This window comes from Peromyscus maniculatus, chromosome 1 (genome assembly GCF_049852395.1).
Source record: "Peromyscus maniculatus bairdii isolate BWxNUB_F1_BW_parent chromosome 1, HU_Pman_BW_mat_3.1, whole genome shotgun sequence".
NCBI lineage: Eukaryota > Metazoa > Chordata > Mammalia > Rodentia > Cricetidae > Peromyscus > Peromyscus maniculatus.
Window position 1 is genome coordinate 137,664,147 of NC_134852.1, and position 27,273 is coordinate 137,691,419.

The 27,273-nt window shown below is 46.1% G+C and overlaps 1 protein-coding gene and 1 long non-coding RNA gene across 3 annotated transcripts; one reads left to right on the forward strand and one right to left on the reverse strand.

Annotated features, from left to right (window-relative positions):
* Positions 1-8,374: 8,374 nt before the first annotated feature.
* Positions 8,375-17,779, reverse strand: Sephs2 (selenophosphate synthetase 2). 2 transcript variants are annotated; one of them, XM_006999057.4, is made up of 2 exons: positions 17,556-17,681; positions 8,375-11,383 (listed from the first exon to the last, which is right to left on the reverse strand). In XM_006999057.4, exon 2 carries the CDS (start codon positions 10,408-10,410, stop codon positions 9,070-9,072), a length of 1,341 nt encoding a protein of 446 aa, XP_006999119.2. In that variant the 5' UTR covers positions 10,411-11,383; positions 17,556-17,681; the 3' UTR covers positions 8,375-9,069. The 2 variants fall into 2 exon arrangements, 1 of the variants encoding a protein (XP_006999119.2); XR_013045171.1 differs by lacking the exon at positions 8,375-11,383 and adding an exon at positions 15,208-17,142 and having other exon boundaries at positions 17,556-17,779.
* LOC121831804 (uncharacterized) lies at positions 12,427-26,123 on the forward strand. Its single transcript, XR_013045174.1, has 3 exons — positions 12,427-14,837; positions 18,832-18,882; positions 23,848-26,123. It is a non-coding gene; the product is annotated as an uncharacterized LOC121831804 (long non-coding RNA).
* Positions 26,124-27,273: the final 1,150 nt, after the last annotated feature.

Consider the following 27,273-nt stretch of genomic DNA (forward strand, 5'->3'; position numbering starts at 1 on the left):
CGCCTCCAGGGCCCCGGCCAATCATAGCGTCTCGGTGCGATCCCGGGGCGGAGCCGGAGGAGGGCCCACTCATATATGTGGATTTTGCTACGGTCCGCCCCTCATCCGGACTGGACCAATCTGAGGGAGCTTCAAGTGTGTTTTCTTCGCCGGTCCCCTCGAGTTCTTCCGCCCGGGGGAAACTTCTTAAAGGGGAACGGACCAGTTCAACCTGGGAAAGAGACCGGAGCAGAAAGCCGAATGCGACGTTGTTTGCTTAATGAACGCCAGATGGCGCCAAAGCGAAGTGGCAGGAGCGGAGGAGGCGTGTCCGCGGCAAGCAAAACCCTGCAAGTGAAGGACCCAATGTTTGCGTTGTCTCTTAGGAACACTGCTTAAGGCTCCAGGACAGCCTTCACACAATTTGAATGAGGTCGACCAGAAAGAGTCCAGACACAAGAAGGACCCAGACATCGTATCCCGCGTCAGTGTCCTGCTCCAGCGGATTCCAATGATTGGAAACAATTAACCCATCCTTGTCCGACAGGGAGAGGAAGACATTCTTCCTCTTTACCTGCAGCATAGGATACAGGACACAGAAATTTGTGGCAGGTAGATAGGGTCTGGCCTCTTCCCACCTTTCCAGCTCCATGGGCCACTATCACAGCCTTACGTAACACACAAGAGGACACCAAACTCGCTTACGTTAGCGAGTTTCTGAAGGCTCTTTTTTAAAAAAGACATTTGTGTTTATTTATTTATTTATTTATTTATTTATTTATTTATTTATTTATTTATTTATTTATTTATTTATTTATTTGTGTGTGCCCGCGCGTGTGTTTTGTCTGCTTGTCTGTCTGTGGACCACTTGCGTGTCTTCTGCCCAGGGCAGCCAGAAGAGGATGTCAGGTTCTCTGGAACTGAAGTTACAGATACCAGTGGGTACTGGGAATAGAACTTGCAGGAGCAGCAAGTGATCTTGTCCTTGGAGTCATCTTTCCAGCCCCTTAAGATTTTTTTCCTCCTTAAAATCTGCAAAGAAAATTGTGTGTCTGTGTGTGGCTGGGTATGTACACATGAGTGAAGTTGTCCGCATAGGTCGGAGATGTGGAAGCAGAAAGGTATATAAAGTGTGAAGACCAGGAGCTAGAGGCTTTTAAGCTGTTAGGCGTTTAGCAGCAGTTCAGCTGATATCCATTCGGGTGAGGACTCAGAAGCTTTCAGTCTGAGGATTCATGGAAACAGGATTGGATGAGGAGTTGTTGAAGTGAGGTTGGCTCTGACTTGTTCTGCTTCTCTGATCTTTCAGAATTCACCCCCAATACCTGGCTCTGGGCTTTTTATTGATAAGACCATTTAAAATTCATGTTACACACAAGTAAATATAATAATTTTTAATTAAAAATCCACAACAAATAAAAATAATAAAATTAGAGCACCAGATGGGGTGTGGTGGTGCATACCTTTAATCCCAGCACGCAGGAGGTAGAGGTAGGTGGATCTCTGAGTTTGAGGCTAGCCTGGTCTATATATGTGTTGTATAATATTATTTTAAGGTGTGTTACTTTTGTTTATGCTGCCTTTGTTTAACTCTGTGAAGCTGTGTTACTGTGCCTGTGTAAAACACCTGATGGTCCAATAAAGAACTGAACAACCAATGATGAGTCAGGAGAAAGGATGGGTGAGGCTGGCAGGCAGAGAGAATTAATAGAAGGAGGAATCTGGGAGGAGAGAGAAAAGATCAAGGGGCTAGTGAGAGAAGGAGGAGGACTCCAGGGGCCAGCCACCCAGTTACACAGCAAGCCATGGAGTAAGAGTAAGATTTACAGAAGTAAGAGAATGGGAAAAGCCCAGAGGCAAAAGATAAATGGGATAATTTAAGGAAAGCTGGCTAGCAACAAGCCAAGCTAAGGCCGGGCATTTATAAGAATAAGCCCTCCCCCCCCCCCCCGTGTGATTTATAAGGGAGCTGGGTGGCAGGCTCCCAAAAGAGTAAAAACCAACAGCAACACATGAATTCTAGGGCCAGCCAGGCCTAAACAGTAAGATTTGTTTCAAAATTAGAGCAAAAACAAAACCGCAACTCTTCTCTGGAAGCTCCCTGGAGATTCCTTCACAGGGATGCTGTGTGCCTCGGGTTTGGAGGAGTAACAGATGAGGCTTTTAGAGTCTGAGCTCAGGGAACCTTTGGAGGTTGGTGAGGAGAGCCGGGGTCACCTCTGCATTCTCCCCAGGAGACTCTACCTGTGAGCTTCTGTAAGGCATCTTTTAAGAACCTTTTAGCTGGGCGGTGGTGGCACATGCCTTTAATCCCAGCACTTGGGAGGCAGAGGCAGGCAGATCTCTGTGAGTTCGAGGCCAGCCTGGGCTACCAAGTGAGTTCCAGGAAAAGGCGCAAAGCTACACAGAGAAACCCTGTCTCAAAAAACCAAAAAAGAAAAAAAAAAAAAAAAAGAACCTTTTAAATGTATTATTAGTGTGTGTGTGTGTGTGTGTGTGTGTGTGTGTGTGTGTGTGTGTGTGTAACAATGGGCATCTGGATGTCAGAGGACAACTTTATGGAGTAGTTTTTTTTAAGATTTATTTATTGTGTATTATGTATACAGTGTTCTGCCTACTTGCCAGATCTCATTACAGATGCTTGTGAGCCACCATGTGGTTGCTGGGAATTGAACTCAAGACCTCTGGAAGAGCAGCCAGTGCTCTTAACCACTGAGCCATCTCTCCAGCTCATGGAGTTGGTTCTTGCTGCTGTGGGTCCCAGGGGTTGAACTCGGGTTAATAGGCTTATGTGACAAGGGCCTTTCCACAATGAGCCATCTTGTAAAAGCATCTGGCAGAAGCATCCATGGTCCTTTGTCACAGTAGCATCCTCTGAAGAGAAGGCCAGTCCTACAGGGAGGGAATGGATATTGGTGTGCATGTGGCCTCATAGCTGTCCTCTTATTCCCAGGCTCTTCCCCCTTCCCCCATATCCAGTCAGTTTTCTCCAGTCTCCTTAGACATACCTTGGCAATCCAACCTGCCTGCTTTAATTAGGGCCTCAATGTATTTGGACTTGTCTTTCAGTTCACACTTGTCAACAGCCCTTTATAGACCTAGCCTCCCAAGAAATTGGATCTTTTCAAACCAAGGGTGACTCTCTAGCACAAGCCAATAAATATTTTACAAGATGTCTGGCTTGGGTCAGGCAAGCATGTACATGCTTGCCTTCTCTCTGCTGCTCTCAAAAGAGTTTGGCCACCTTCCTCAATGGTCCCAGTATGGCTCTTTGGGAAACTGGAATGGAAGAGGTAATAGCCACTTGAGAAGACCGTGGTGAAGGTTTATGGCTAGGCAGATTATGTGACAGCAGAGAGACTTGCCCTGACCAGTGAGACAGAGTCAATAGGGTATGCTGGGACACTAGGAGCTGAGGGCTTGGGTACCCAGTGCCAGTGCCCTTGAGAAGATCTTTGCTAATCTTAGCCTCAGTTTCCCTATACAGATCATAGGGATCTGGCCTAGGTGGCCTCAAAGGACCCTTCATGTGTGGTGGGTAGAATGGGACAATATGTGTCCGTAGCTACATCCACCACCGTATTAAATCTTGTTATATTTTTTTCAGGAGGACCAAGTGCTGTGGAATGTCCTGTATGCTGTATGTGTTGCTCTGATTGGTTGACAAATAAAATGCTGATTGGCCAGTAGCCAGGCAGGAAGTATAGGCGGGATAAGCAGACAAGGAGAATTCTGGGAAGAGGAAGGCTGAGTGAGGAGATGTGGCTGGGCAAGTATGAATAATATTAAGCCTCTGTGTGATTATTTTATAAATGGCTGTGGGACTGTGGGTGAGAGATTTTTCCTGACCACGGGCCAGGTGGGACACAGAAAAATTTCTGCTACAATTAGCATTCACTATCAGGCACTGAGCCATATAGACCTAAGAAAGATTAAATATCCTGAATGTACAGAAATGGAGCCACTCTGGGCTTCCTCGTCTCACAGTCTCATGCCAGCAGCAGCGCGAACTCATCTCCTGGCAGCTGCCTGTGAGACGGAGCTGGCCGCCAGCCGCCATGAGCTAAGGAGCATGGATGCGGATTTATGCCATAGGACACAGAGGCATCTCCAAGCTGTACAATGTGGAGCATGGTGGATTTAGCCTTTGCTAGTACAGAGAGAAAAAAGAAAGAAAAGGTTTTGGGGCTACATGCTGCTGGATGGAAGTGTAGATCCACTGTTTCACAGAGTCAGCAATGAGCATGGTTCCCCCAGAGCTGGTTCTGCCATGTTGGGAAGCTGAGGTGGGCGGAGTCAACAGCTAAAGCTTAGGATCCCCATAAGACTATCAGCACCCCTATCAGCAGGAAGTAGCCTAGAACACTACGCCCATATTACCCAAAACTAGATTATGGATATTTGTCTTTGCTTAGAGATTGTTTACAAATTGTTATTGGTCATAGTCAATATCTTTCTAAAGAAAAAAGGGAAATAGGATATAGATATGATAGGATGAAAGGGTAGATTATTGATTCTACTTTTAAAGATCAACAACTTGTGTAAAATATTTTATATTGCTATGAATTTTAGTATATTGATACAAATTTAAAGTTAATTTTGTTATACTGTATGTATATTTTTACTCTTGTTTAAGGTATTATGTTTATACAACTCATTTAAAATTGTAATGTATCATTAAGAAATACAGATTAATAGTTAATCATCTGTGATAATCAAACTTACAGTCATGTTAGTTAAGTTTTCTAGGTATACATAGATAGATTCCAATTAGATAGGTAATCTTCAAACACTTCAAAGACCTACAGAATATGGCATTTAAAATGTTTTAAAAATTTAGATTTTCCTGAACAATGAGACATGTCTGCTCCTGGCAGCACCGATTTACTTCAGAGAGGAGGATGGGCATCAAAGACACTCCATATGGAGTTTATCTTCTTCTTGGCAAAAACAGCCATTTGGGCAAGAAACTGTTTTTTCCTGGACTGCTTGACAAAATGTTGTATTGACTGGATGTGCAGGACCCATAGGAAGATGACCACTGGACTTTGCAAGACAAAATGGTTCCTGCTTCGCAGAAGAAACTGCCAGATATTCTACAGGACACAGAGAGAAATGACTGAGAGACTCTAGACCTATGGGCTGAAAATGGATGCCCCAACATTGCAGAAGAAGTTTAGGTGACTATCCAAGCAGCCAGCTGTCTCTGTCATTCTAGATTTTTGGAAATTGCTTACAATGCTCTTCCTGTTTACTGAGGTAATATTATATTCTTCTGAGGTCTTTGATGTAGTTGAAGACTAGATAGTTATCATTATAATTTTCCTTGGTTATGATAAAAGATAAATTAGATATGAAACTTTAGACTCACAAATATGATAGATAGAATATTTTCTTTAATTTTGCCAAATACAAATAGACTAGATATTATAACTGTAATTCTTGCTTCATAACTGTTCTATTATATGTAATTTTACTATGTTACAGTTAAAACCTCCCTTTTTGATTAGACAGAAAAGGGAGATGCTGTGGGATGTTCTGTATGCTGTGAATATGTGTTGCTCTGATTGGTTGATAAATAAAATGCTGATTGGCCAGTAGCCAGGCAAGAATGACCCCTGCCTCAAAACAAACAGCAATAACAAAATTCACTATGCTGGGAATTCAAGAGGCATGGAATTTTCAACTTATTTTCTGTTTTATTTTTGAGACAGGGTTCATATAGCTCAGGCTTACCTAGAACTTTCTATACACGTGAGGGTGACTTTGAACCCCGGATCTTTCTAGCTCCCCTACCCAAGCCCTGGGATTACAGGAAGGTACCAGCAGGCCCTACCTACTTTCAACTAAAGAAAAACAAAACAAAACAAAAACAAACAAAACCCCCTCTAAAAATTATTTCACATGTATGATCAAGTGTTTTGCTTGCATGCATACATAAGCATGACATATATGCCTGATGCCCTTGGGTTCCGAAGAAGGCATCAGATCTCCTGGAACTGGAGCTTTGGACGGTTGTGAGCTGCCATGTGGGTGCCGAGGATGGAACCTGGGTCCTCTGGAAGTGCAGCTAATGCTCTGCGGAGCCGTCTCCAGCCCCCACTTGCACGTTTTAAGTTTGAGAACACTTGAATTACTCCCTGATAAGTTTCTTTCTTTCACCTGTCTTATTACTGGAGCTCCCGGGTCACCTGATTTCCATATATTTTCCTTGTCTATTACACATCTTCTTCATGATTTTGTTTTCTGCCAGCCTTTTCCACCTTTGCCATCTCTTGCTGTATGGCATGTTTAGGTCTCCAGATCCCGAGCACTTTCCCTGAGAAATCATCCTCCTGGACTTTCCTTCTTCCCCCACTTCTCTCTGAACTGTCTTTCCCTTAATTTTTTTTTTCCAAGTTGGAAGCTTGCCTCAAATGTCTAGTGATCCTTGATTGCTCTTATTTAAAAATAAGAATAAGCTGGGCAGTAGTGGCGCACACCTTTAGTTCCAGCACCTGGGAGGCAGAGGCAGGTGGATCTCTATGAGTTCAAGGCCAGCCTGGGCTACAGAGTGAGTTCCAGGACAGCCAGGGCTACATATTGAGGCCCTGATTAAAAAAAGAAAAACAAACAAACACCCAGCAACAATAAAGAATGAGGGAACAGAGAGATGGCCCATTGGTTAACAGCACTGGCTGCTCATGCAGGAGAAAAACAAACAAACAAACAAAACCCAGCAACAATAAAGAAAAAGGGACAGAGAGATGGCTCATCATGCTAGCACTGGCTGCTCATGCAGGAGCCCAGGTCCCATCCCCAGCACCCACCACCATCTCTAACTCCAGATCCCAGGGGATTCAAAGCCCTCTTCTGGCCTCTGGGGGTCACTGCATGTGTGTGATGTATATATCCATGTAGGCAAAACACTCATATACATAAAAATAAAATAAAGAAAAAACTAAAAGAATGAGTTGGGTGTGACAGCACATACATTTAATCCTGGCACAGGAGAGGCAGAGGCAGGGAAATCTGTGAGCTCTAAACCAGGCTGGTCTACCTAGCAAGTTCCAGGCCAGACCCAGCTACATAGCAAGACCTTGCCTAAAACAATACCAGAAGACACGGGGTAGCTAGGGAGTGCTGGCCTAGCAACTAGTCCTTGAAAGGGAAGCAACTTTGCAAAAAGAAAGAACAAAGTTGCATTCTCAGCAGACAGGAAGACAAAGTATCGAAAACCTTTGAGGCCAAAGCGGAAGATCTAGGTTACCCAGAATGATGCTGTCAAGTGTTGCGGCAGTTGGCGGGTGGGCAGGCATTGAAGTCTTATGTATTTGGGAACTTCAGGGAAGTGCTTTTACTTATCAAGAGCTTCACGTCTGCATTTAAACAACTGTGTTCTGGACATGGTCACCTTCTCCAGAGTATTTCAACTGTCAAGCTACTGGGTGGTACCTGGGTCCTCTTAAGCTTCTTGCCAAGGTTACCCTTTCTGGTGGGAGATTAAACTAGGACTTTGCCCGAGCCGCACCACTGTGACACTGAGTTACACAACTCCCTGGCCAGTGTTTTAAAACTTATCTTTTATCACCACCCAACCCCCAAAGCACTGCGTACTGAACCGAAGCTCTTCTGCATCCTGGGCACCCTCCAACAAATCCTAGCTCAGTTTTCTTTTGTAGGGGGGTGTTGAGACAGGGTCTCATGTAGATGTAGCCTAGGCTAGCCTTGAGCTGACTTCTGCTCCTTCTGCTTCTCTCTCCCAAGTGCTGGTGACACCAGGAGGCTTATTTGGTGCTGGGGACTGAACCTGGGTTTCAGGCATGCTAGGCAAGTGACGTCAGGCTGTCCACTGCTGCGCTTGGTGCCCAGCCTTTTTCCTCCCAGAGAGAAAGGTAGTCACCCATCTCCAAGTGCGGGGGAGGGGTGCTACAAAGTGTGAGGCCATTAATTGCTGTGTATAAGCTTTTAGCCAGGTCTCGTCCCATGCCAACGCCTTGCCTCCACCTTCCAGAGCTATTTCCTGTTAGTATCCCCCACTTTCAGAAAGCCTCTTTATTCTGCTCAGCCGGTTTGGCTCTCTGTCTTCCTAGCTTTTAAACACTGCCCACTTTTTTTTCTCCTATTTCCTGTCTACCTTGTAATCCCTAGAGTTGACATCAATTCCAGGTCCTCTTCTGTCCTCGCTTGGGGACAGGCAACTCAAATACCCGGGCTCAGGGGCAGGACAACACCCCCTTTCTATTTTGTAGGTTCGAAACATCAAGGGATCAAAAGATTCACAATTCCAGCGAAGCTTGGCCACACACACACCTGGACTCTGCACACAGGAGGTCAAGGCCATCCTCCACTACATGAGAACCTGCCGGAAACAAAACAAAAACTGACCCACAAAACCAAACATTAGCCACAGGAGTTTTTCAACGAAGTTCCTTTTATTTATTTAGCTGTAAGAAATTTTCTTTATTAACTAAATCTCCGGGAATTTTCAGCATAAGATTTAGTATATTAATGCCCACCAACACCTGGCTCTGAGGCTTGTTCAGTCTCTTCCAGTCCTCAGTGGGAGTTGGAGGAGGAGACATCATTAACAGAGACCAAGGCAGGGGACTGCGTCTTCCTTTCCTAGTTGGACAAGTTGCTCAACTCTTGTCCAGAACAGGAAAAGAGGCGGTTTCTCAGAAAAATTAATAATGAATTTGACAATGAATCAGTAAGAGTTCTAACAATTTAGACTTATCAATATATTGGTCCAAACTCTAATTTCTTTTCATGTTACAGTTTACTTTTTCTGTGTGTAATCTTAATAATCCTACTCCCTGTGCAGAAATGAATCAACTCAGTGCAAAGAACAAAAATCCCTCAACCTGGAATAGTCTCATCTTGCTTTGGGAAAAGGCTTCCTGCTCCTCAATCAACAGATGAACACACATTCCCCCGGTGCTACTTCTGGCCCTAGATCTACATACGGGCGGCTTTGGATGGAACTAGCAAGGGCACCTGGAGGCACTACGCAGAGGGCCTTGGCAAAGGTCTTAAAATCAACCCTGGGCAACAGTCCGTGAGCTCGTGGGATGGCTCTGCGTCCACAACAACTTCTGCTATTCCATTTCATAAACTAGGCTCGGCGGCGTTGGAATTTTCAGGAGCAGCGGCGGCGGCGGGAGCGGCTCCCCGAGGTAGAACTTCAATAACGCGAGGCTTGTCAATGATACGGGCTGTCCGGTTTCCCTTCTCCACGATGCCGACGATCCACGCTTGGTGACCCTCTCCATACTTGGAAGATTTGATTTCCGAACAAAAGCGGGCCGCCTGTTCTCTTGGCAGACAAATCAGTAATCCCCCGGAGGTTTCGGCTGATGTTCCCTGGAGGAGGCCAAAGCGCCCGCTGGCTTTGCTGATGGCAGCCATCTTGGCAATGATGGGCAGGTTGTGGATGACAAAGGACACTTCATTTTTCTGTTGTTTCGCGAGGTTCTGAGCGTGTCCCAAAATGCCAAAGCCTGTGATATCTGTGGCTGCGTGGGCATTGAACGTGTGCATCAACCCAGCAGCAGTTCTGTTTAGAGTAGCCATGTTGAACATAGCTTCCTGATAGGCCAACTCGACTTCCTCTCTGGAAACCACCATCTTGATCTTATTCCACTTCTCGGGGTTGTCCAGCCACTGGTGGGCATTGGCGGCCACCTGGGTTCCCAAAGGCTTGGTCAGCACCAGCACGTCTCCCACCACCGCACTATCGGGCATGATGAACTCATTCTGCTGACACACCACGGTGGCCACCCCGCCGATGATAATCCAGGGGTTGATCACCGTCTGCCCCCCCGTCACTGCAGTGCCCCCCTCCTCGGCAGCATCGCGGAAGCCTTTGATCATGAGCGGCGTCACCTTCTCTCGTTCCTTCTCGCTCATGCTCTGGCTGACACTGAGCAGCATCAGCATGTTGTCGCACTCGGTGATGCCCATGGCGTAGAGGTCACTGAGCACGTTGGCACAGGCTATGCGCCCCATCATGTAGGGATCTTCCACCAAGGGGTAGAAGAAGTCGGTGGTCTGCACCAGCGACAGGCCGCCGTGCCTCAGGGGGATGACGCACGAGTCCAAGCCAATGCTCAGCGAGGGGAGGGCCGAGCTGGGGCCCGGCCTGGCGGCCAGGCCCCCTTCCTGCACCGTCTCTTCCGGACCCCCGACCAGACCCGAGGCGAGCGGGGGCTGCAGCACGGGCCGCGTCAGTCCCTCCAGGAGTTTGAGCAGAGTCTCCTGGGGGACCTTGCAGCCTCAGCCCTTCATGCCAGAGAAGCTCGTCAGCCGCCAGCTCGGGCTGAAGCCCAGCGTCTGGGGCTCGAACGGCCGGTAGTTGGAGAAACTCCGGCCCGCCGGGCCGAAGGAACCTTCCGCCGCCACCAGCGCCGCCATGGCCTCTCCGCTGGCGCCTGCCGCCGCTTCCGCCATCGTGCCGCCTGCCGGGGAGGCCGGGCGGACCAGAGGCCCCGGTACCTGCAGGCGAGCCCGCTTGCCACAGCAGGCAGAGGTTCCCGGAGGAGACGGGGTAACACACGTGTCGGAGCGGAGGACGCCAGCCACGCTGCCCGGCCGAGCGCCGCGCGGCCTCTATTTATATACGGCGTGATTGACAGCCGCACCACCCAATGACGGCTCCGGAACCGAGAGGCGGGCTTCCTTTACTCGGAAAGGTAAATTACAAATTAACCGTCTGCTTTCATAACCGGTCCCCGCGAGAGGTCGTCACGTGAGCCTTTTGTAACTGGCCTGGAACGCGCGTCTCTACGTAGACCAGGGTGGCCTCGAACTCGCGTCGATCCGTCTGCCTCAGTTTCCCAAGGGCTGGTATTCCAGTCCCCTTACGTATGTGAACCTAGTCTTGGAAGTGGCTGGCGCAAGTTTGTTGCTTTGGAGTGGCTTTACCAAAGGCTAGCTTACTTGCAGAAGGAAATCTGACCCTTGGCTATCCCCATGAAGGTCAGAGTAGTGCTAGCGTCATTTGACAGGGCACAAGGCCAATCTAGGGTAAGAAAACACTTTAGGGGAAGAAAAGGGACAGCACAAAGTAAATGCCATCATTACGTAAGCAAATTGCAACATCGGTGTTGTGAAATTTCACACGGACTGCACAGGTTTGGGTACTGACTGTTTTGGCCATTAGTTGCCAGTGATGAGTTGCTGTCCTCTTGCAAGTTAATTTACTAATGCAACGGAATAGCTTACCTGTGCTAAGATGTCCATATTGCTTCAAGTTAATGTATATGAGAATTCATGATAGATTCAGGAAGGAAACCAATAACTACTAAAATTGTAAATGCTAGACCCAGAGCAGTGGCTTCATGCCTCTAATCCCAGCGTTTGGGAGACAGAGATAGGAGAATCGCTGTGAATTCCAGTCCATCCTGGACTTCAGATGGAAACCCTAAAAGGAATAAATGAATAAATTAAACACTGTCACTGGGTGTAGAGACATAACCTGTAATCCCAGCACTTGGAAAGCTGAAGTAGAAGATGATGACGGTCCAGGCCAGCCTGGGCTACACAGTGAGACCTTGTCTCAAACACACACACACACCCCCAAAATAGGAGCTGGAGAGATGGGTCAGTGTTTAAGAGCATTTGCTAGTCTTGCAGAGGACCTAAGTTTGGTTCTCATCACCCACATGGTAGCTACCTAACAGACACCTGTAATTCCAGTTTCCAGGGGATCTGATCTGTTCTGGCTATGGAGAACACCAGGAACACATATAGTGCACAGTCATATGCAGGCAAAACACTCCTACATATAAATAGAAATAAATAAATCTTTTATTGTTGTATTTGATGATGTGTGGGGTGTCCAAGGACAACTTTGTGTAATTGGTTCTCTTCTTCCACTTTTAATAAATTCATGGAATCTAACTGAAGCTGTCAAGATTTTCACAGCAACCAGGCAGTGGTGGCACACGCCTTTAATCCCAGCACTTGAGAGGCAGAGGCAGGTGGATCTCTGTGAGTTCGAGGCCTGGGCTACAGAGTGAGATCTAGGAAAGGCGCAAAGCTACACAGAGAAACCCGGTCTCGAAAAACCAAAAAAAAAAAAAAAAAAAAAGAACGTGAGGTGTGGGGGGCTGGACAGATGGCTCAGTTAGTACAAGGGTGTTTGCTGTTCTTTCAGAGGACACAGATTTATTTCTCAGCTCCCACTTGGTACCTCAAATGTCCCTATAACTCTAGCTCCAGGGGATCTAAGACCCTCCTCTGGCTTCAGGAGGGTCTTAGACACTCACACATACACAAAGATAATGAAACAATTTCTCTGTGTAGCCCTGGCTGTCTTGGAACTCACTCTGTGGACCAGGCTGGCCTCGAACTCACAGAGATCCACCTGCCTCTGCCTCCTGAGTGCTGGGATTAAAGATATGCGCCACCACTGCCTGGTTTAAAAAAAAAAAAAAAAGGTGTTTTTTTGTTTGTTTGTTTTGTTTTTGTTTTTCGAGACAGGGTTTCTCTGCGTAGCTTTGCGCCTTTCCTGGAGCTCACTTGGTAGCCCAGGCTGGCCTCGAACTCACAGAGATCCACCTGGCTCTGCCTCCCGAGTGCTGGGATTAAAGGCGTGCGCCACCACCGCCCGGCTAAAAAAAAAAGGTATTTTTAAAAAGAAAGAATATGAGGTACAGATGTGTCCTACTCAAGGTCACCTTTAGATCAGAGTGGAACAGAATTAGAATCTAGAGGTCTGCTTCAGAGTATACTCATTGGGCCTGCCTGAGACACTTGTTGAGAGAAGCCAGTGAACTTCAGAAGGACATATAGATGATATTGTGGATTTGAGATCGTGAAATTTTTCATTTTCTTTTGTCTTTTTTTTTGAGACATGGTCTCAATGTGTAGCCCAGGCTGACCTTGAACTCACAGAGACCCACCTACTTCTGCCTCCTGGATTCTGGGAGTAAAAGGTGTGCACAACTACACCTTGCTTTCAGCTTTTTAAGAAATAGACTGATTCTTGTTTGTGTGTAGGAGTGTTTTGCCCACATGTGTGTAAGTGGACCTGGAGTGACAGTTGCCATAGAGATACTGGCATCTGAACCTGGGTCCTCTGGAAGAGCAGGCAGCATTCTTAAATCTCCAAATCTCTCTCCAGTCCTCAACTTTTTAAAAAGAGGAAAATTTGGGCCAAAAAGAAAGCTCAAGAGTAAAGGTACTGGCCACCAAGCCTGAGGACTTGAGTTTGATCCCCAGGACAGAAGCAGTGGAAGGAGAGAATTACTTCCACGGGGGTCCACACATGCATATAAACTCACACCCACGTACATGGACGCACACCTACATATAAACACTTATACACATGCACACATTGTGGAATATCACTTTAACTAGGCAAAATGTAGGTGAAGAGAAACAGGTTAAATTAAGTTATAAGAGCTACCAAGAAATGAGTCTAAGCTAAGGCCATGCATTCATAGCAAATAATAAGTCTCCATGTCATGGTTTTGGAGCTGGTGTGTGGCCCAAGAGAAAGCTTGTTTTATATACACACACTCACTAAGTAAAAAGGAATTTAGAAAAGTAAAGTATATATTTTAGAATTTATTTATTTATTTTATTTCTTTTTAAAAATTTTTTATTTTTTAATTGCACTCATGATATTAATTACATTTGTGATATTCATGGATTATATTCACAATATTCATTCAACAACTATATTTATGATATTCATTAATTACATTAATTTTATTGATTTCTTACATTCATGATATTATGTCCTGATACTACTGTCCATTTGTGGGGCTTTTCCATCACACAAAACAGAAATCACTGCTCTATATTCCTTTCTTCTCCATCTTGAGATAATGTCTAATCTTTCTTTCTCTATGAATTTGTATATTCTATATATTTCATGTAATACAATTCTATAGTATTTGTTCTTTTTTTAAATGTAAAAACATTTTATGTACAACTGCAGGAGAAATAATACACAGCTTGAACATAAAAAACAGGTTATAATTCAAAAGTCCAGGGTTATTTGAAACACACACACACACACACAAAGTAAAATGTAATTTAGAAAAGTAAAGTATATATTTTAGAATTTATAAAAACAGAAAAAAAATGGTATAGTGGTCAAACAATAGACATGGAAGCAAAAACCTCTGGATTTTTTTAGGGTTTTCTTAAGACATTAATTACACATAACAACGTATTTCAAAGGACAGTTCTTGAATGTATAGTGTATTTTGGTCATACTTAGGCCCATAGCCCTTCCCACCCCCTCCACTCTGCTGACCCCTGCTTGCTCCCCAGCTAGATCTCCTGCACCCTCCTGTCATTGGTCTTTAAGGCCCTGGGGCCAGCCTGCCAGTGAGCATGCCCTCCCACCTTTACACTCAAGGCAATCAAGCTGTGACCTTGGGGAAATGATAGACCATCCCTGCCCCTCCTTGCCACATCAGTAAATTGGGGATCATAGTTCCTGTTTGGGAGGTAGCATGATTGCAAGATGAGAGAGTCACATGTGAAGGCCTTTGGCTTCTGAGCATAGGGCACCCTTGAAGGAGTCTCCTATCTCAAAGGGAAAAACCCCAACGGCTGTGTTCAATCTGTCAGCACCTGGGAAGTTAAACAGTGACGAGACCAGGTGGACCTGCTGTTTGCTTGTTCTTTGGACTTTGCCGTCTCAATTAAAAATTGTAATTCTGTAGTTGAAGCAGGGTCTCACTATGCAGGCCAGGCTCGTCTCTAAGTTGAGGCTGACCTCCTGCCTCTGGTTTAGAGTTCTTTGTTCCTGCAGGATGTCAGGTTGTCTGACTGCCACGCCGTGTGTAAACTGCACAGGGCAGGGCTGCTCTTTCTCCCCTCTCGTCCTAGCACTGCGCGTGGACCAGCATTGCCCCGTGAGTAAATCCTCCCGTACAGTTATCTGTCCAGTTTGCTAAGCACAAATGAAGAGGCAAACATTTTCCCGTGTATTCATCTTCTCATTTAGTATTTACAGCAGCCCGCTGGGTGTGGGGACACACACCTGTAATCACAGCACTTGGGAGGTAGAGGCAGAGGAGTTCAAGGCTAGACTTAGCTACATATCAAGAGAGCTCAGAGTAAAAAAAAAAAAAAAAAAGTCTTCCCAGCAGCCCCTGGAAAGGGCATTGCTTTCTTTAACTAGTTCTTGTTTGTTTTAGAGAGGCCTTTTGTATTCCGGACAAGCACTCTTATCAACTGAGCTACATCTCCAGTGCCTCTACTTTTTATTCTTATCTATCTATCTATCTATCTATCTATCTATCTATCTATCTATCTATCTATCTATCTATCTATCTATTTTGGTTTTTCAGGACAGGGTTTCACTGTGTATCCTGGCTGTCCTGGAACTCACTCTGTAGACCAGACTGTCCTCAAAATAGAGACCCACCTGCCTTTGCTTCCTGAGTCCTGGGATTAAAGGGATGTACCACCACTGCCTGGCTCTACGTTTTTTAATAAGATAGGTTCTTATGTAGCCCAAGCTTACATTAAGCCTGCAATCATTATGGCCAGATATTTTGCTTTATGTTTAATTTATTTATGTATTGTGTGTGTGTGTGTGTGGGGTGCTGTGTGTATATATGTGTGTGTGTGGAATGTTGTATATGTATGTGTGTGGTTGTGTGGTGTGTGTGTGGTTGTGTGGTGTGTATATGTGTCTCTCTGTGTGTATGTGTGTGTTCCAGCACTGTGTGGAGGTAAGTGGTCTTTGCAGGAGCTCTCAAGAAGACCCTATATCTACTGAGCCATCTCTCAGTTCCCTGTTTTGTTGGAGAATGGTCCCACTCTGTAACCCACCCTGTCCTGAACTCACGGTGTAGCTCAGGCTGTCTTTGAACTCAGCGTGATCCTTTCACTTCGGCCTTCAGAGTCCTGGCTTCTAGGCATGTACCGCTGTACCTGCCTCTGCTTCCACTTTGCAGAAGATAAAAACTGAGGGCCCTGAAGGTACACAGTGTTGTACGGTATCATCTCTTGTGGGGTGGTCACCAGAGAAGACTGCTCAGACGTGGGTTTAAGCCAATAGAATGTCTTTATTAGCCCCAAAGTGAGTGAGTACACGGGATGTTCAGGATTCCACTGCAGCCCAGAGCCTTTCTACGGGTGAACTTTTAAGCATAAAACAAAACAAAACAAAAAAAAAATGTCCTGGGTTGACATACTTCAGTTAACAAGAACAGTTAGTCAGAAGCAGAACTACAGAAGCCAAAAGGCAAGGTTAGACCATTTAGAGACTTTCCCAGAACTGTGGACTTTGATGGATTAGGCCTTTGTTTTAGTTTTGATAGGTTGTATTGTCTACATGCTGAGTTTTACAGCCTGAATAGCACTTCCATCATGGAGTCTATTGTGCTAAGGTCTGGAGTGTACACGAATTTCTAAATGGTCTTATTAAATAAAAATCATGGATCCAAATATAGGAGTGAAAGCCTTAGATCAGGGAAATAGTGAGAGCCACCAGCCAACCTACCTCACCAACTCTGCAGCTTCCAAATGGCACAACTTCCTGTCTACCCAGGCCTTTATTGCCTTTCTGTTCTGCCCTCTCATTGGCTCTCTTAGGCCAGCTACCTCACTTCCTCTTCCTACACAGCTCTGTCACTTTCTGTCTGCACAAACCTCCAGGTCTCTATAGTTGGTGCTGGGATTAAAGGTGTGTGTTACCACGCATGACTCTGTTCCCTAGTGTGGCCTTAAACAGAGACCCTGCCTGCTAAGTGATAGGATTAAGGGCATGTGCTACCATTACCTGACTTTTGTGTTTACTTAAAATGGCTTGCTATTTCCTCTGATCTCCAGGCAAACTTTATTATTAACGTACAAATAAAATATCATCACATTTCAGCACAAATAAAATATCACCACACTGGGGCCCTGTTACACATCATCTGGGAAGCAACATAGTAAGGATGCAAACCCAGGCCTGGCCTGGCAGACCTGAGGATTCTGCTCAACCTTTCATCCCACAGTGTTTGAAGAAGCAGGATTCTCTGGGGGAAGATATTGATCCAGGTAGTTCCCCGTGGCTAGGACGTACTAGTGAGCAGTGGTCACTTGGGTCAGTACAAAGACGCTGTGCAGTTGCCTTGGCCAGTGAGTGGACGCAGACTGACAAGCTCATGTGACCCTGAGTGAGTGACGGACGCATGTGGTCTTGTTGTGCCCAGATCTCAACCCCTAAGAGAGACCACCGAAGACGAGCTTACCGGAATGCAGAAGCAAGGTTTTATTGGGGAGCAATTCAAGTCTAGGCAGGGACCCCTTCAGGCCATCCAACACAGTGGAGGCTGGAGGAGGTGCCCGCCCCTCTGCAAGCTCAGGTTTTGTTGTTGTTGTTGTTGTTGTTTTTTCCTGTTTTCACTTTTTTAAAATTTATTTTTCTATTATCAGCTTGATACAGTATAAATTCTTATCCTAATTGTGAAATGTTTGATTGAGGCTTGCCCAGTAATTGAGAGTAAACCCAAAACTTATTATAAGTCACAGTCATCCTAGGGTCCCCCCTGCTATATAGCCTCCCTGGTTCTGTGGGTTGCAGAGTGATTGTTCTTTGCTTTATATCTAGAATCCACTTAAGAGTGAGTACATACCATGTTTGTCCTTCTGAGTCTGGGTTACCTCACCCAGGATGATATTTTCTAGTTCCATCCATTTGCCTGCACATTTCATGCTGTCATTGTTTTTCTCTGCTGAGTAGTACTCCACTGTGTATATGTACCACATTTTCTTAATGCAAGCTCAGGTTTTAAAGGCAAAAACCACAAAGTTACATCAGTTAGGGGTGCTAGTCCAGGTACAGCTCCGAATGGCTCGCTTCCAGGGACTTTCCAGAGACCTCCTTATCTTATCTTACTGCTGGGTGGGTGGTTGACCATCACTGTTCCTCATTGGCTACCCTCAGGTGGGGACATTCTGTGGTTAAACAATCACCATGGAGACCAGGATTGGGACATCCCATGGTTAAACAGTCACTACTAGATGGTTAACTTGATATCAGCAGTTATTTCAGAGATTATACTCAAACTGCTTGCTTAAAATGGAGGTGCTTTGGTTCTCCAGTCCCCCTAGGGTAACTTTGTGACTTTGCTTCTTCAGCATCTACAAACATCTGTCCCCTTTATTTGTCACCAAGAGAACCATTCCACCACATCTTCCATTTGTAGTCGGTCATGTGTGCTGATATTACAGTTGGGATATGAAATGTCCCCCAAAGGCTCGTGTGTTGAGCATGTGGCCCAGCTGATGGATCTGGTTATTTCAAAGTTATTGGACCATGAGGGCTGTGGTCTAATCAATAGATTAATCCAAGCATGAATTCATAACTTGATGGCATTGGGGTATAAACTAGGAAGTGGGGCCTAGGCCAGAGGAAGTAGGGCACTGGGGGGCGGGGCTTGGAGGGCAGATCTTGTCACTGGCTCCTTTCCGTTCTTACTTTCTTTCCTGACCTCCTTGACGTAGCATCTCCTCCTTGCCATGACACTCTGCCTCACTACAGGCCCATGCGAACGGGCCAGCCACTCATGGCCAAAACCATGAGAAAAAAGAAAGCCTTCCTCGAGTCTTCTTTAAATTTAAGTGTGTCTGTGTGCGCGCGTGTGCGTGTGTGTGTGTGTGTGTGTGTGTGTGTGTGTGTGTATGTGTGTGTGTGTATGTATGTGTGTGTGTATGTGTGTGTGTGTGAGTGTATGTGTGTGTGTGTCTGTGTGTGTGTGTGTTCACTTGCAGAGAGTTCACCATTTTCAGGAGTTCATTTTCTCCTTCCACTCTGTGGGTCCAGGGGAGCAAACTCAGCTCCTCAAGCTTGGCAGCCAGGGCTGAGCCATCCTGGGGGCTCCCTTACGTGCCTTTCTTTTTCCTACTCAGGTGATTTGTCACAGTGACCAAAAATGACTGACATAATCTACGACTGCAAAGGTAAAACCTGGGGTGGAGTTTGGAGAACAAAGAAATTTCACAAACAAGGGCTCTGGCCAGGCAGGTCATGCATGCTGGTCATCTCCACACTCAGGGAACTGAGGCAGGGGAGCAAGAGTTCAAGTTCTGCGTAACAAGTCCCAGGGATACTTGGGCCTGTAGCCGGTTTTTGTTTTGTTTTGTTTTTTTAAGTGTGTGTGTGTGTGTGTGTGTGTGTGTGTGTGTCCTGGTGGCCAAAGACAGCAGAAAGGTGTGTCAAGTCGTTTGGAGCTGAAGTTACAGGTGTCTGTAAATTGCCTGATGTGAGGGCTGGGATCCGAACCCGGGTCCTCTGGTGGGATCCGAACCCGGGTCCTCTGGTGGAGCGGCAAGTACGCTTAACTGCTGAGTCATCTCTCCAGCTCCGTGTGAAAGCATTTTTGTTGTTGAAAAGTCAGTCCAGGGAAGTTAAACCAACCTGAATTGCTGCTGCTAGAGGGAAGTGCATTAACATCCCAGGCCTTAGTGCAGGCCAGGCATGGTGCTTTACAGCTGTAGTTCCAGCACTCAGGAAGCTGAGGCAGGAGGATTGCTGTGATCTGAGGCCAGAGTTGGCTACACAGTAAATTCTAGGCCTGTGTGGGCTTCTCTCTCTCTCTGTCTCTCTCTGTCTCTCTCTGTCTCTCTCTGTCTCTCTCTGTCTCTCTCTGTCTCTCTCTCTCTCTCTCTCTCTCTCTCTCTCTCTCTCTCCCCCCCTCCCTCCCTCAAACAAAATCAATTTCCTGCATGTTTACAGACAGCAGTCACCTCATGATGAACTCCAGAGGGCGCGCTGTCACTGTGTGTGTGTCTGTGTCTGTGTGTCTGTGTGTCTGTATGTGTGTGTGTGGTTTTCCTAACAAAAGCAAGATAACCCTACTTACAGTTGTCCAGAATGCTTGGAAGAATGGCACCCCACTGGTATACATAACTTTTAGGTACATGTCTCAGTTAAAACAAACAAAAGCTTGGGAACCAGAAGAGGTAGCACACACCTATAATCCAGGAGAGCAAGGTCATGCCTGTCTACATAGCAAATACAAGGCTAGCCTGGGCTACCTGAAATTCTATCTCAAAAACTAAAATTAAAAACAAATATGCATATGACCTCCTCTGTGCCAGGCATTGAGGGATACACAGCAGACAAAGCCCGTTGTCAGGCTGGTAGGATGGTTCATAGGGTAGTGACCCTTGCTGCCAACCTGAGTTCCTGAGTTCAATTCCTGGAACCTGCATGGTAGAAAGAGAGAGATGACTCCTACAAGTTATCCTCCTGCTTCCACATGTGTGCAATGGCACACACACATGCATGAGTGTACACACACACACACAGACCGAACCCCTCTGTCCTCGCACTAGGGAGAGAGACAGCCCCAGACGAGAGCATCCACTAGACATAAATACCAAGGGGTAGTCTGAGGGAGGTGGTTCTGAGTGGCTGTTGTGTGATTGTGGTCAGGGAAGGCCTCACTGAGAACGGGCCTTTGAAGTAAAGGCCTGAATGAGATAAGTAAGTGTGTAGAAGGCTGAGGAACCAATGTGAGGGATTAGTGTGTAATCAGCGGAGCAAGCAGAGCTGAGCTGTAGAAGAATTTGGACACCTCAGAGTCCCCAGGAAAGCAGCTGGTCCTGCAGCCTCCCAGGTCCACAGATCATCCATCGCAGGACTAACAATTTCACTTTGTTTTAGGAGTCTGTGTATTCTAGGTAAGAACTTTACCACTGAGCTACACTATCAGACTTCCTTGTTAAGAATTTTATCCTGGGTGCTGGAGAGATGGCTCAGCGGTTAAGAGCACTGGCTGCTCTTCCAGAGGTCCTGAGTTCAATTCCCAGTGACCACATGGTGGCTCACAACCATCTATAGTGGGATCTGATGCCCTCTTCTGGCCTGCAGGCAGAACACTGTATACATAATAAATCAATGTCTTAAAAAAATTATTCTGGGGGCTGGAGAGCAGGCTCAGGGTTTAAGAGCAATGGCTATTCTGCCATAGGATCTGGGTTCAATTCCCAGCATCCACATGGTGTCTCAAAGCTGTAACTCCAGTTCCAGGGAATCCAGTACTTCTGGCTTCGTTGGGCACTGTGAACAAATGTGATTCACAGACAGACATACATGCAGGAAAAACACCTATACATTTAAAAATAAATAAGTTAAAACCTATGTTTATTCTGCAGTCAAACAGCGGAGGCCCACGGTCTCTGAGATGCCTTCCCTCCCTTGAGTTTGACTCTGGTGCGGTGTCTAGGCCCAGCCCAGCCCCTGCCTTCCTGGAATTTACTCTGCAACAGGACTGCCTGGGAAGACATGAGACTGACACCCAGACCCACAGTTCTCACACTCCCTCCACAACCCCCCTTCACAAGTGAGAAGAGCACAGTGAGGTATCTGGGGCAAATGTGAGTCATCTCCTTCAGGGAGGGGGGAGAGTGGGGAAACGGGGAGGGAGGGGGAAGGGGGGAGAGGAGGAGAGAGAGAACGAGAGAGAGAGAGAGAGAGAGAGAGAGAGAGAGAGAGAGAGAGAGAGAGAGAGAGAGAAGGAGGAAAGCAACAATCTGGGGTTGAGGCCTTCAGGGCAGGGGCAGCGCCATGTCAGAGGCTGCAGTGGGACAAACCTGATCTGTGAAGGAGACAGTGAGGAGGCAGAGGAGGCAGGGGTGGCTGGCAGTAAGGGGTGAGGGAGGAGAGAAGCCAGCAAACACTTCTTTCTTGTTTTAGGAAGGAAGGCTTTGTGAGGTCTTAATGTACTGTTATCTAGAGTGTATGGTTGATTTGCCTGCATGCACGTCTGTGTACCACCTGTGTGCCTGGTGTCTGGTTCTCTGCAGAACAGTCAGTGCTCTTAACCACTGAGCCAGGTCTCCAGGCCCTAGAAATTGCCTTTTCTTTTCTTTCTCTTTCTCCTCCCCACCCCCAAGACAGGGTTTCTCTGTGTAGCCTTGGCTCTCCTGGAACTCCCTCTGTAGACCAGGCTGGCCTCGAACTCACAGAGATCTACCTGCCTCTGCCTCCCGAGTGCTGGGATTAAAGGTGTGTGCCACTGCCCAGTTCCCAGAAATTTCTCAGAACTTTGTCTTCTATCTCTAGCTACAACTCAAGAAATCTCTCTGGTCTAGAAATAGTAACAATGCCAAGTTCAGGAACTGCCCCTTTCTGAATCTGTTTATTAAGGAATGTTAGGACAGAGCTGGCAGGATAGCGCCAAGCACTGCGGTCCTAGCATGCAAAGGGGTCAGGTTCCGAGGTGAAATAAAGGGGCAGAGACGCGGCAGGAAAGGAAGACTTCCTGTCTAGGAGATGAGCAAGACAGCACACCTGTTGTGTAGCTGACTCATTCTTACATCCTCATGACAGTCTGTGTTAGCTCATGCGAATCATTCTCCATTGTTAAATATTGAATAGTATCCTATCACACCCACACACATATTCTCTCTCTCTCTCTCTCTCTCTCTCTCATACACACACATCTTCATTGTGTGTGTGTGTGTATAAGTATAAAGACTTGAGTCTTGATGTGTAGCCGAAGAAAGCTGAACTCAGGGTTCTCATAATCAGCCTTCTGAGTGCTGGGATTAGAGTCAGAAATCATCATTTCCAGGCTAACGTGGATATTTTTAATTGATTTAACCAACTTGTTACTGCTGCATAGTTGCTGTGGGATGTTCTGTATGTCCTGTGGGAGCCCGTTCTCGGGTTCCTCGTGGCTTTACCCAGCAGGTCCACATAGAGGATGATTAGGACCACAGCCCTGAGTGCAGGTGTCTGAGATGGTCTGCACTTGGCTGTGCTGGGGGATGGTCTGTATGTCAAGTTGCTCTGATTGGTCAATAAATAAAACACTGATTGGCCCATGGCTAGGCAGGAAGTATAGACAGGACTAACAGAGAGGAAAAATAAAAGAACAGGAAGGCAGAAGGAGTCACTGCCAGCCACCGCCAGGACAAGCAGCATGAGAAGATGCCTGTAAGCCATGAGCTGTGTGGCAAGGTATAGATTTGTGGAAATGGATTAATTTAAGCTATAAGAACAGTTAGCAAGAAGCCTGCCACGGCCATATAGTTTGTAAGCAATATAAGTCTCTGTGTTTACTTGGTTGGGTCTGAGCGGCTGTGGGACTGGCAGGTGAGAGAGATTTGTCCTGACTGTGGGCAAGGCAGGAAAACTCTAGCTACAAATGGCACCCAACGTGTTGGCAAGAGTTTCTACCTAAAACCTGAGAAAAGATTCTAAAATGGAGCTAAAAACAGCTTCCTAATTATCTCTCTCAAATGAGTGACAGCTGCCGGTTTGAGCTACTGGTGCCTTCCTAGTATGCATGCTAGACCTGCCGTATGGGGGGAATGAGGCCTCTGCAAGTGGCACATTAAGCTATGTGGTGGATTTAGCCTTTGCTATTACAAAACAAAAAAAGAGGTTTCTGAGCTACACGCTGCTTGGATAAAAGCATAGACCCACGATAGCTCCCAGAGCTGGCGGTAAACGGATCACCGCCATGTTGGGAAGCTGAGGTGGGCGGAGCCAGCAGCCATAGCACCGTTTCAGTCTTACAAATGCTGCAGTTTAAAGCAATAGATTCACAATAAGACAGATTCAGATGGAACAAGAATTTAAATGCTTTACAATGTGTGTAAAAATGTACATAGGCTTGGAAGAGAGAGAAAAAGGAATATATATAGTTATATAAAGAAATAGATAGTTTTTAAAAAATAAAGTCTTTAAAGAGACAGTAAAATTAATATAAAAAATAAACCACATAAAGATGAATATTACACAGAGAATCTGGATTGTGTTGTTGTCTTTGGGATTTTTAACTGCAGAAAAACATTTGATCGTAAAAGATGTTGAGTTCAACCAATATGTATGTATTAATGATACCTTGACTTCAAAATTTGGATGTAAGGATGTGTTGCTTTGGAAAAGAGACTCTGCTTTTGTTCCTACAGAAAGCCAGAGGCTAAGGATTTGTTCCAGATTAAGATACATCAGGTTTGACTAGCCAAGACCCCCTGAAAGGTCTCCGATGACACCATGGCCCAGATGATCCAACGTCCAGATCAGATTCAAGGCAACTGGCTCAGACAATACAGCCTCATGGACTATTCCATAATCCTAAAATTTTCTTTGTGTCCCCATAAGATACAGCGCCCCCCTCCAGCAGTAAGTAGTAAGAGAGGCTACGTCCAAATTCCCAAATTATATGTAATTTTACTTTGTTAGATTAAAACCTTCCTCTTTAAAAAAAAAAGAAAAAAGAAAAGGGAAGTGCTGTGGGATGTTCTGTATGTCCTGTGGGAGCCTGTTCTCAGGTTCCTCGTGGCTTTACCCAGCAGGTCCACATAGAGGATGATTAGGACCACAGCCCTGAGTGCAGGTGTCTGAGATGGTCTGCACTTGGCTGTGCTGTGGGATGGTCTATATGTCAAGTTGCTCTGATTGGTCAATAAATAAAACACTGATTGGCCCATGGCTAGGCAGGAAGTATAGACAGGACTAACAGAGAGGAAAAATAAAAGAACAGGAAGGCAGAAGGAGTCACTGCCAGCCACCGCCAGGACAAGCAGCATGTGAAGATGCCGGTAAGCCACGAGCCACGTGGCAAGGTATAGATTTGTGGAAATGGATTAATTTAAGCTATAAGAACAGTTAGCAAAAAGCCTGCCACAGCCATGCAGTTTGTAAGCAATATAAGTCTCTGTGTTTACTTGGTTGGGTCTGAGCGGCTGTGAGACTGGAGGGTGACAAAGATTTGTCCTGACTGTGGGCCAGGCAGGAAAACTCTAGCTACAGATAGTTTTTTTTTTTTTTTTTTTTTTTTTTTTCCTTCTGGCATTGTTCGGTGCTGAAGATCAAATCCAGGGCCTGGTGTGTACAAGGCTTTCACATGGCTGCAAAGCTTCTGCTTCAGCTTATATCTGCCATGTCTTTTATCTTTTAAAGGATATAGTTTTATTTATTTTTATTTGTGTGATGTATGTATATGTACACATATGTGCAGGCGTGTGCCCCTATACATGCGCATACATAGCATTGTTCTCTCTCTTTTTTTTTTTTTTTGAGACAAATCTACAGCTTACTGTTTCCTCTAGACAGGCTTGCCAGTGAGCTCCTAGGGCCTACCTATCTCTGGGATACAGAGTCATTACACCTGACTTTTAAATGGGTGCTGAGGATTCAAACCCATGTCCTCAGCAAGCACTTTACTGAGCCGCCTCCCTAGTCCATCTTCCTTTTATTAAAAGATTTTCTGGAAGTCAGGCATAGTGGTGCACGCCTTTAATCCCAGCACTCAGGAGGAAAAGGAAGGCAGATCTCTTGAGTTCAAAGCCAGCCTGGTCTACATAGCAAGTTTCAGGTTAGCCAGGGCTACATAGAGAGACCCTATCTGGAACATCTTTATTGCACTGACTTTGAGGTACCAGAATTCAGGAAGTTGAAGGAGGAGTTTTTCCTGGTATGGCCAGAAGAGGGCTTGAGAGTTGCCTTCTGGGAAATGTTTGGTTAACTGCAAATGTTCTGCATGGAAGAGAGAAGACTGACAGGTAGCATAAGCCCTGTTCAAGTTTCTTCAGGGCCTTTCAGATTCAGATGGAACAGGCTTGCCCTGGCTCCCACTAAAGTCGGGAAGTTACAAGCAGGCAAATTTTTATAGAACACAGAAAGCATTTTCCCAAGGTAGAGCTGCAGGAGACTGGAGGTAGAATTTTCCATCTAGATGGCCAATCATCTCTGTCCCACCAGCTGCTCCCCAAATAACCACCCAGAGATTTATTATTAATTATAAATGCTAGGCTGATAGCTTAGGCTTGTCTCCAGCCAGCTCTTACAACTTAAATTAACCCATTTCTACTAATCTATGTGCTGCCCCAAGGCTTGTTTGCCTCATCTACGAACTTCCCGTGTTCCTTCTCCTGAGTCTGGCTCAAGACTCCTCCTTCCCAGCGTTCTCTCTGACTGCAAAATCCTGCCTAGCTGTCGGCCAATCAGCTTTTTATGAACAATGACAGCAACACATCTTCACAGTGTACAGCAGCATTATTCCACAGCAGGCGACACAATGGTTCTGTTTGGAGAGTCTCTGGAGGCATGTCCACAAAAGCTGGCCAAGCACATAGTAGGAACGTAGAGAGAGCAGTGCACAGCAGGAGTCTTCACCTAGACGACAAAGTTCCATTAGGCAAAGGCATCATGAAATACTTGACCTTGGCCTTTGGCCAAGTTGACACAGTGCCTACCGGCTGGGGTGGTTTGGGCAGGTGGTGATGTGGGAATGCACATTCTGGGCAAACAGGACGGGCCCATAAGGTCGGGGAAGGAAGGCAGGACACAAGGCTAAAGGAGAGAGCCTGGGCCAGGCTCTTCAGTCTTCAGTCAGCTTTCCCTCACAGGGCAAAACACCCGTGACAATGGACTAAGAAGGAAAACAGAGACGGAGAGGTCTAGTGCTGCAATATAAATGATATTGGTAAATTGTCACACGTTGCTTCAGTTTGTTAAAAGCCAATCCTGGGAGCAACAAGGTCCCCCCTTGTCTCCTCCGAAACACATGGTGCTGGGTCAGCCTGTTCCCACGCTCTGTAGCAGGGAGGGAACACCAAGCAGCAGATATGGGAATCAAAAGCTTGATGTCCTTGTGGGCGGTGGTGGTGCACACTTTGTTTTTCCCAATACACAGCCCTTTATTGAACCACACACCACTCTCAAAACTTCAAAACCCACAACCACAATATGAATCTTAAAGAAAGGCCAGCTCAAGCCAGATGTGGTAGTACAGGTCTGTAAGCCCAGCTCCTGAGAGGTAGAAGCAGGCGGATCGGGAATTTGAGGTCAGCTACATAATGAGTTCAAGGCCAGCATAGGCATGCACACTTTTAATCCCAGCACTTGGGAGGCAGAGGCAGGTGGATTTCTGTGAGTTCGAGGCCAGCCTGGTCTACAGAGCAAGTTCCAGGCCAGCCAAGACTGTTACACAGAGAAACCCTGTCTCAAAAAACAACCACCCACCCAAAACCAAAATAAAAACGTTGTGTCCTTGAGAACAGCTAGTGGGTAACCGTTCCCAAGAGTTTACCGTGGTGTAAAATGCCTGCGATGGGAAAGACGGGAAGCTCCTCCTTGGAGAGAGAGCTCGGCTAGGAGCTTCAGCTGACTGCCTCACGTCCTCGTCAGCTTCTGCTGTGCTGTGAGCCTCCATCTGATGCCGTCTGCTGTCTGCCTGTTACTCACCATTTGTCTTTTTGCTTTAGCTGGGTATAGAATAAGAGAAGGTTTTGGACTTCCTTTGGCCATGGCAGATGACTTTAAGGTGGACATTTGCCTCTACCTGGACCTGGAGTTTTTCTACTGAGACAGGAAATTGAGGCCCCTGCCTT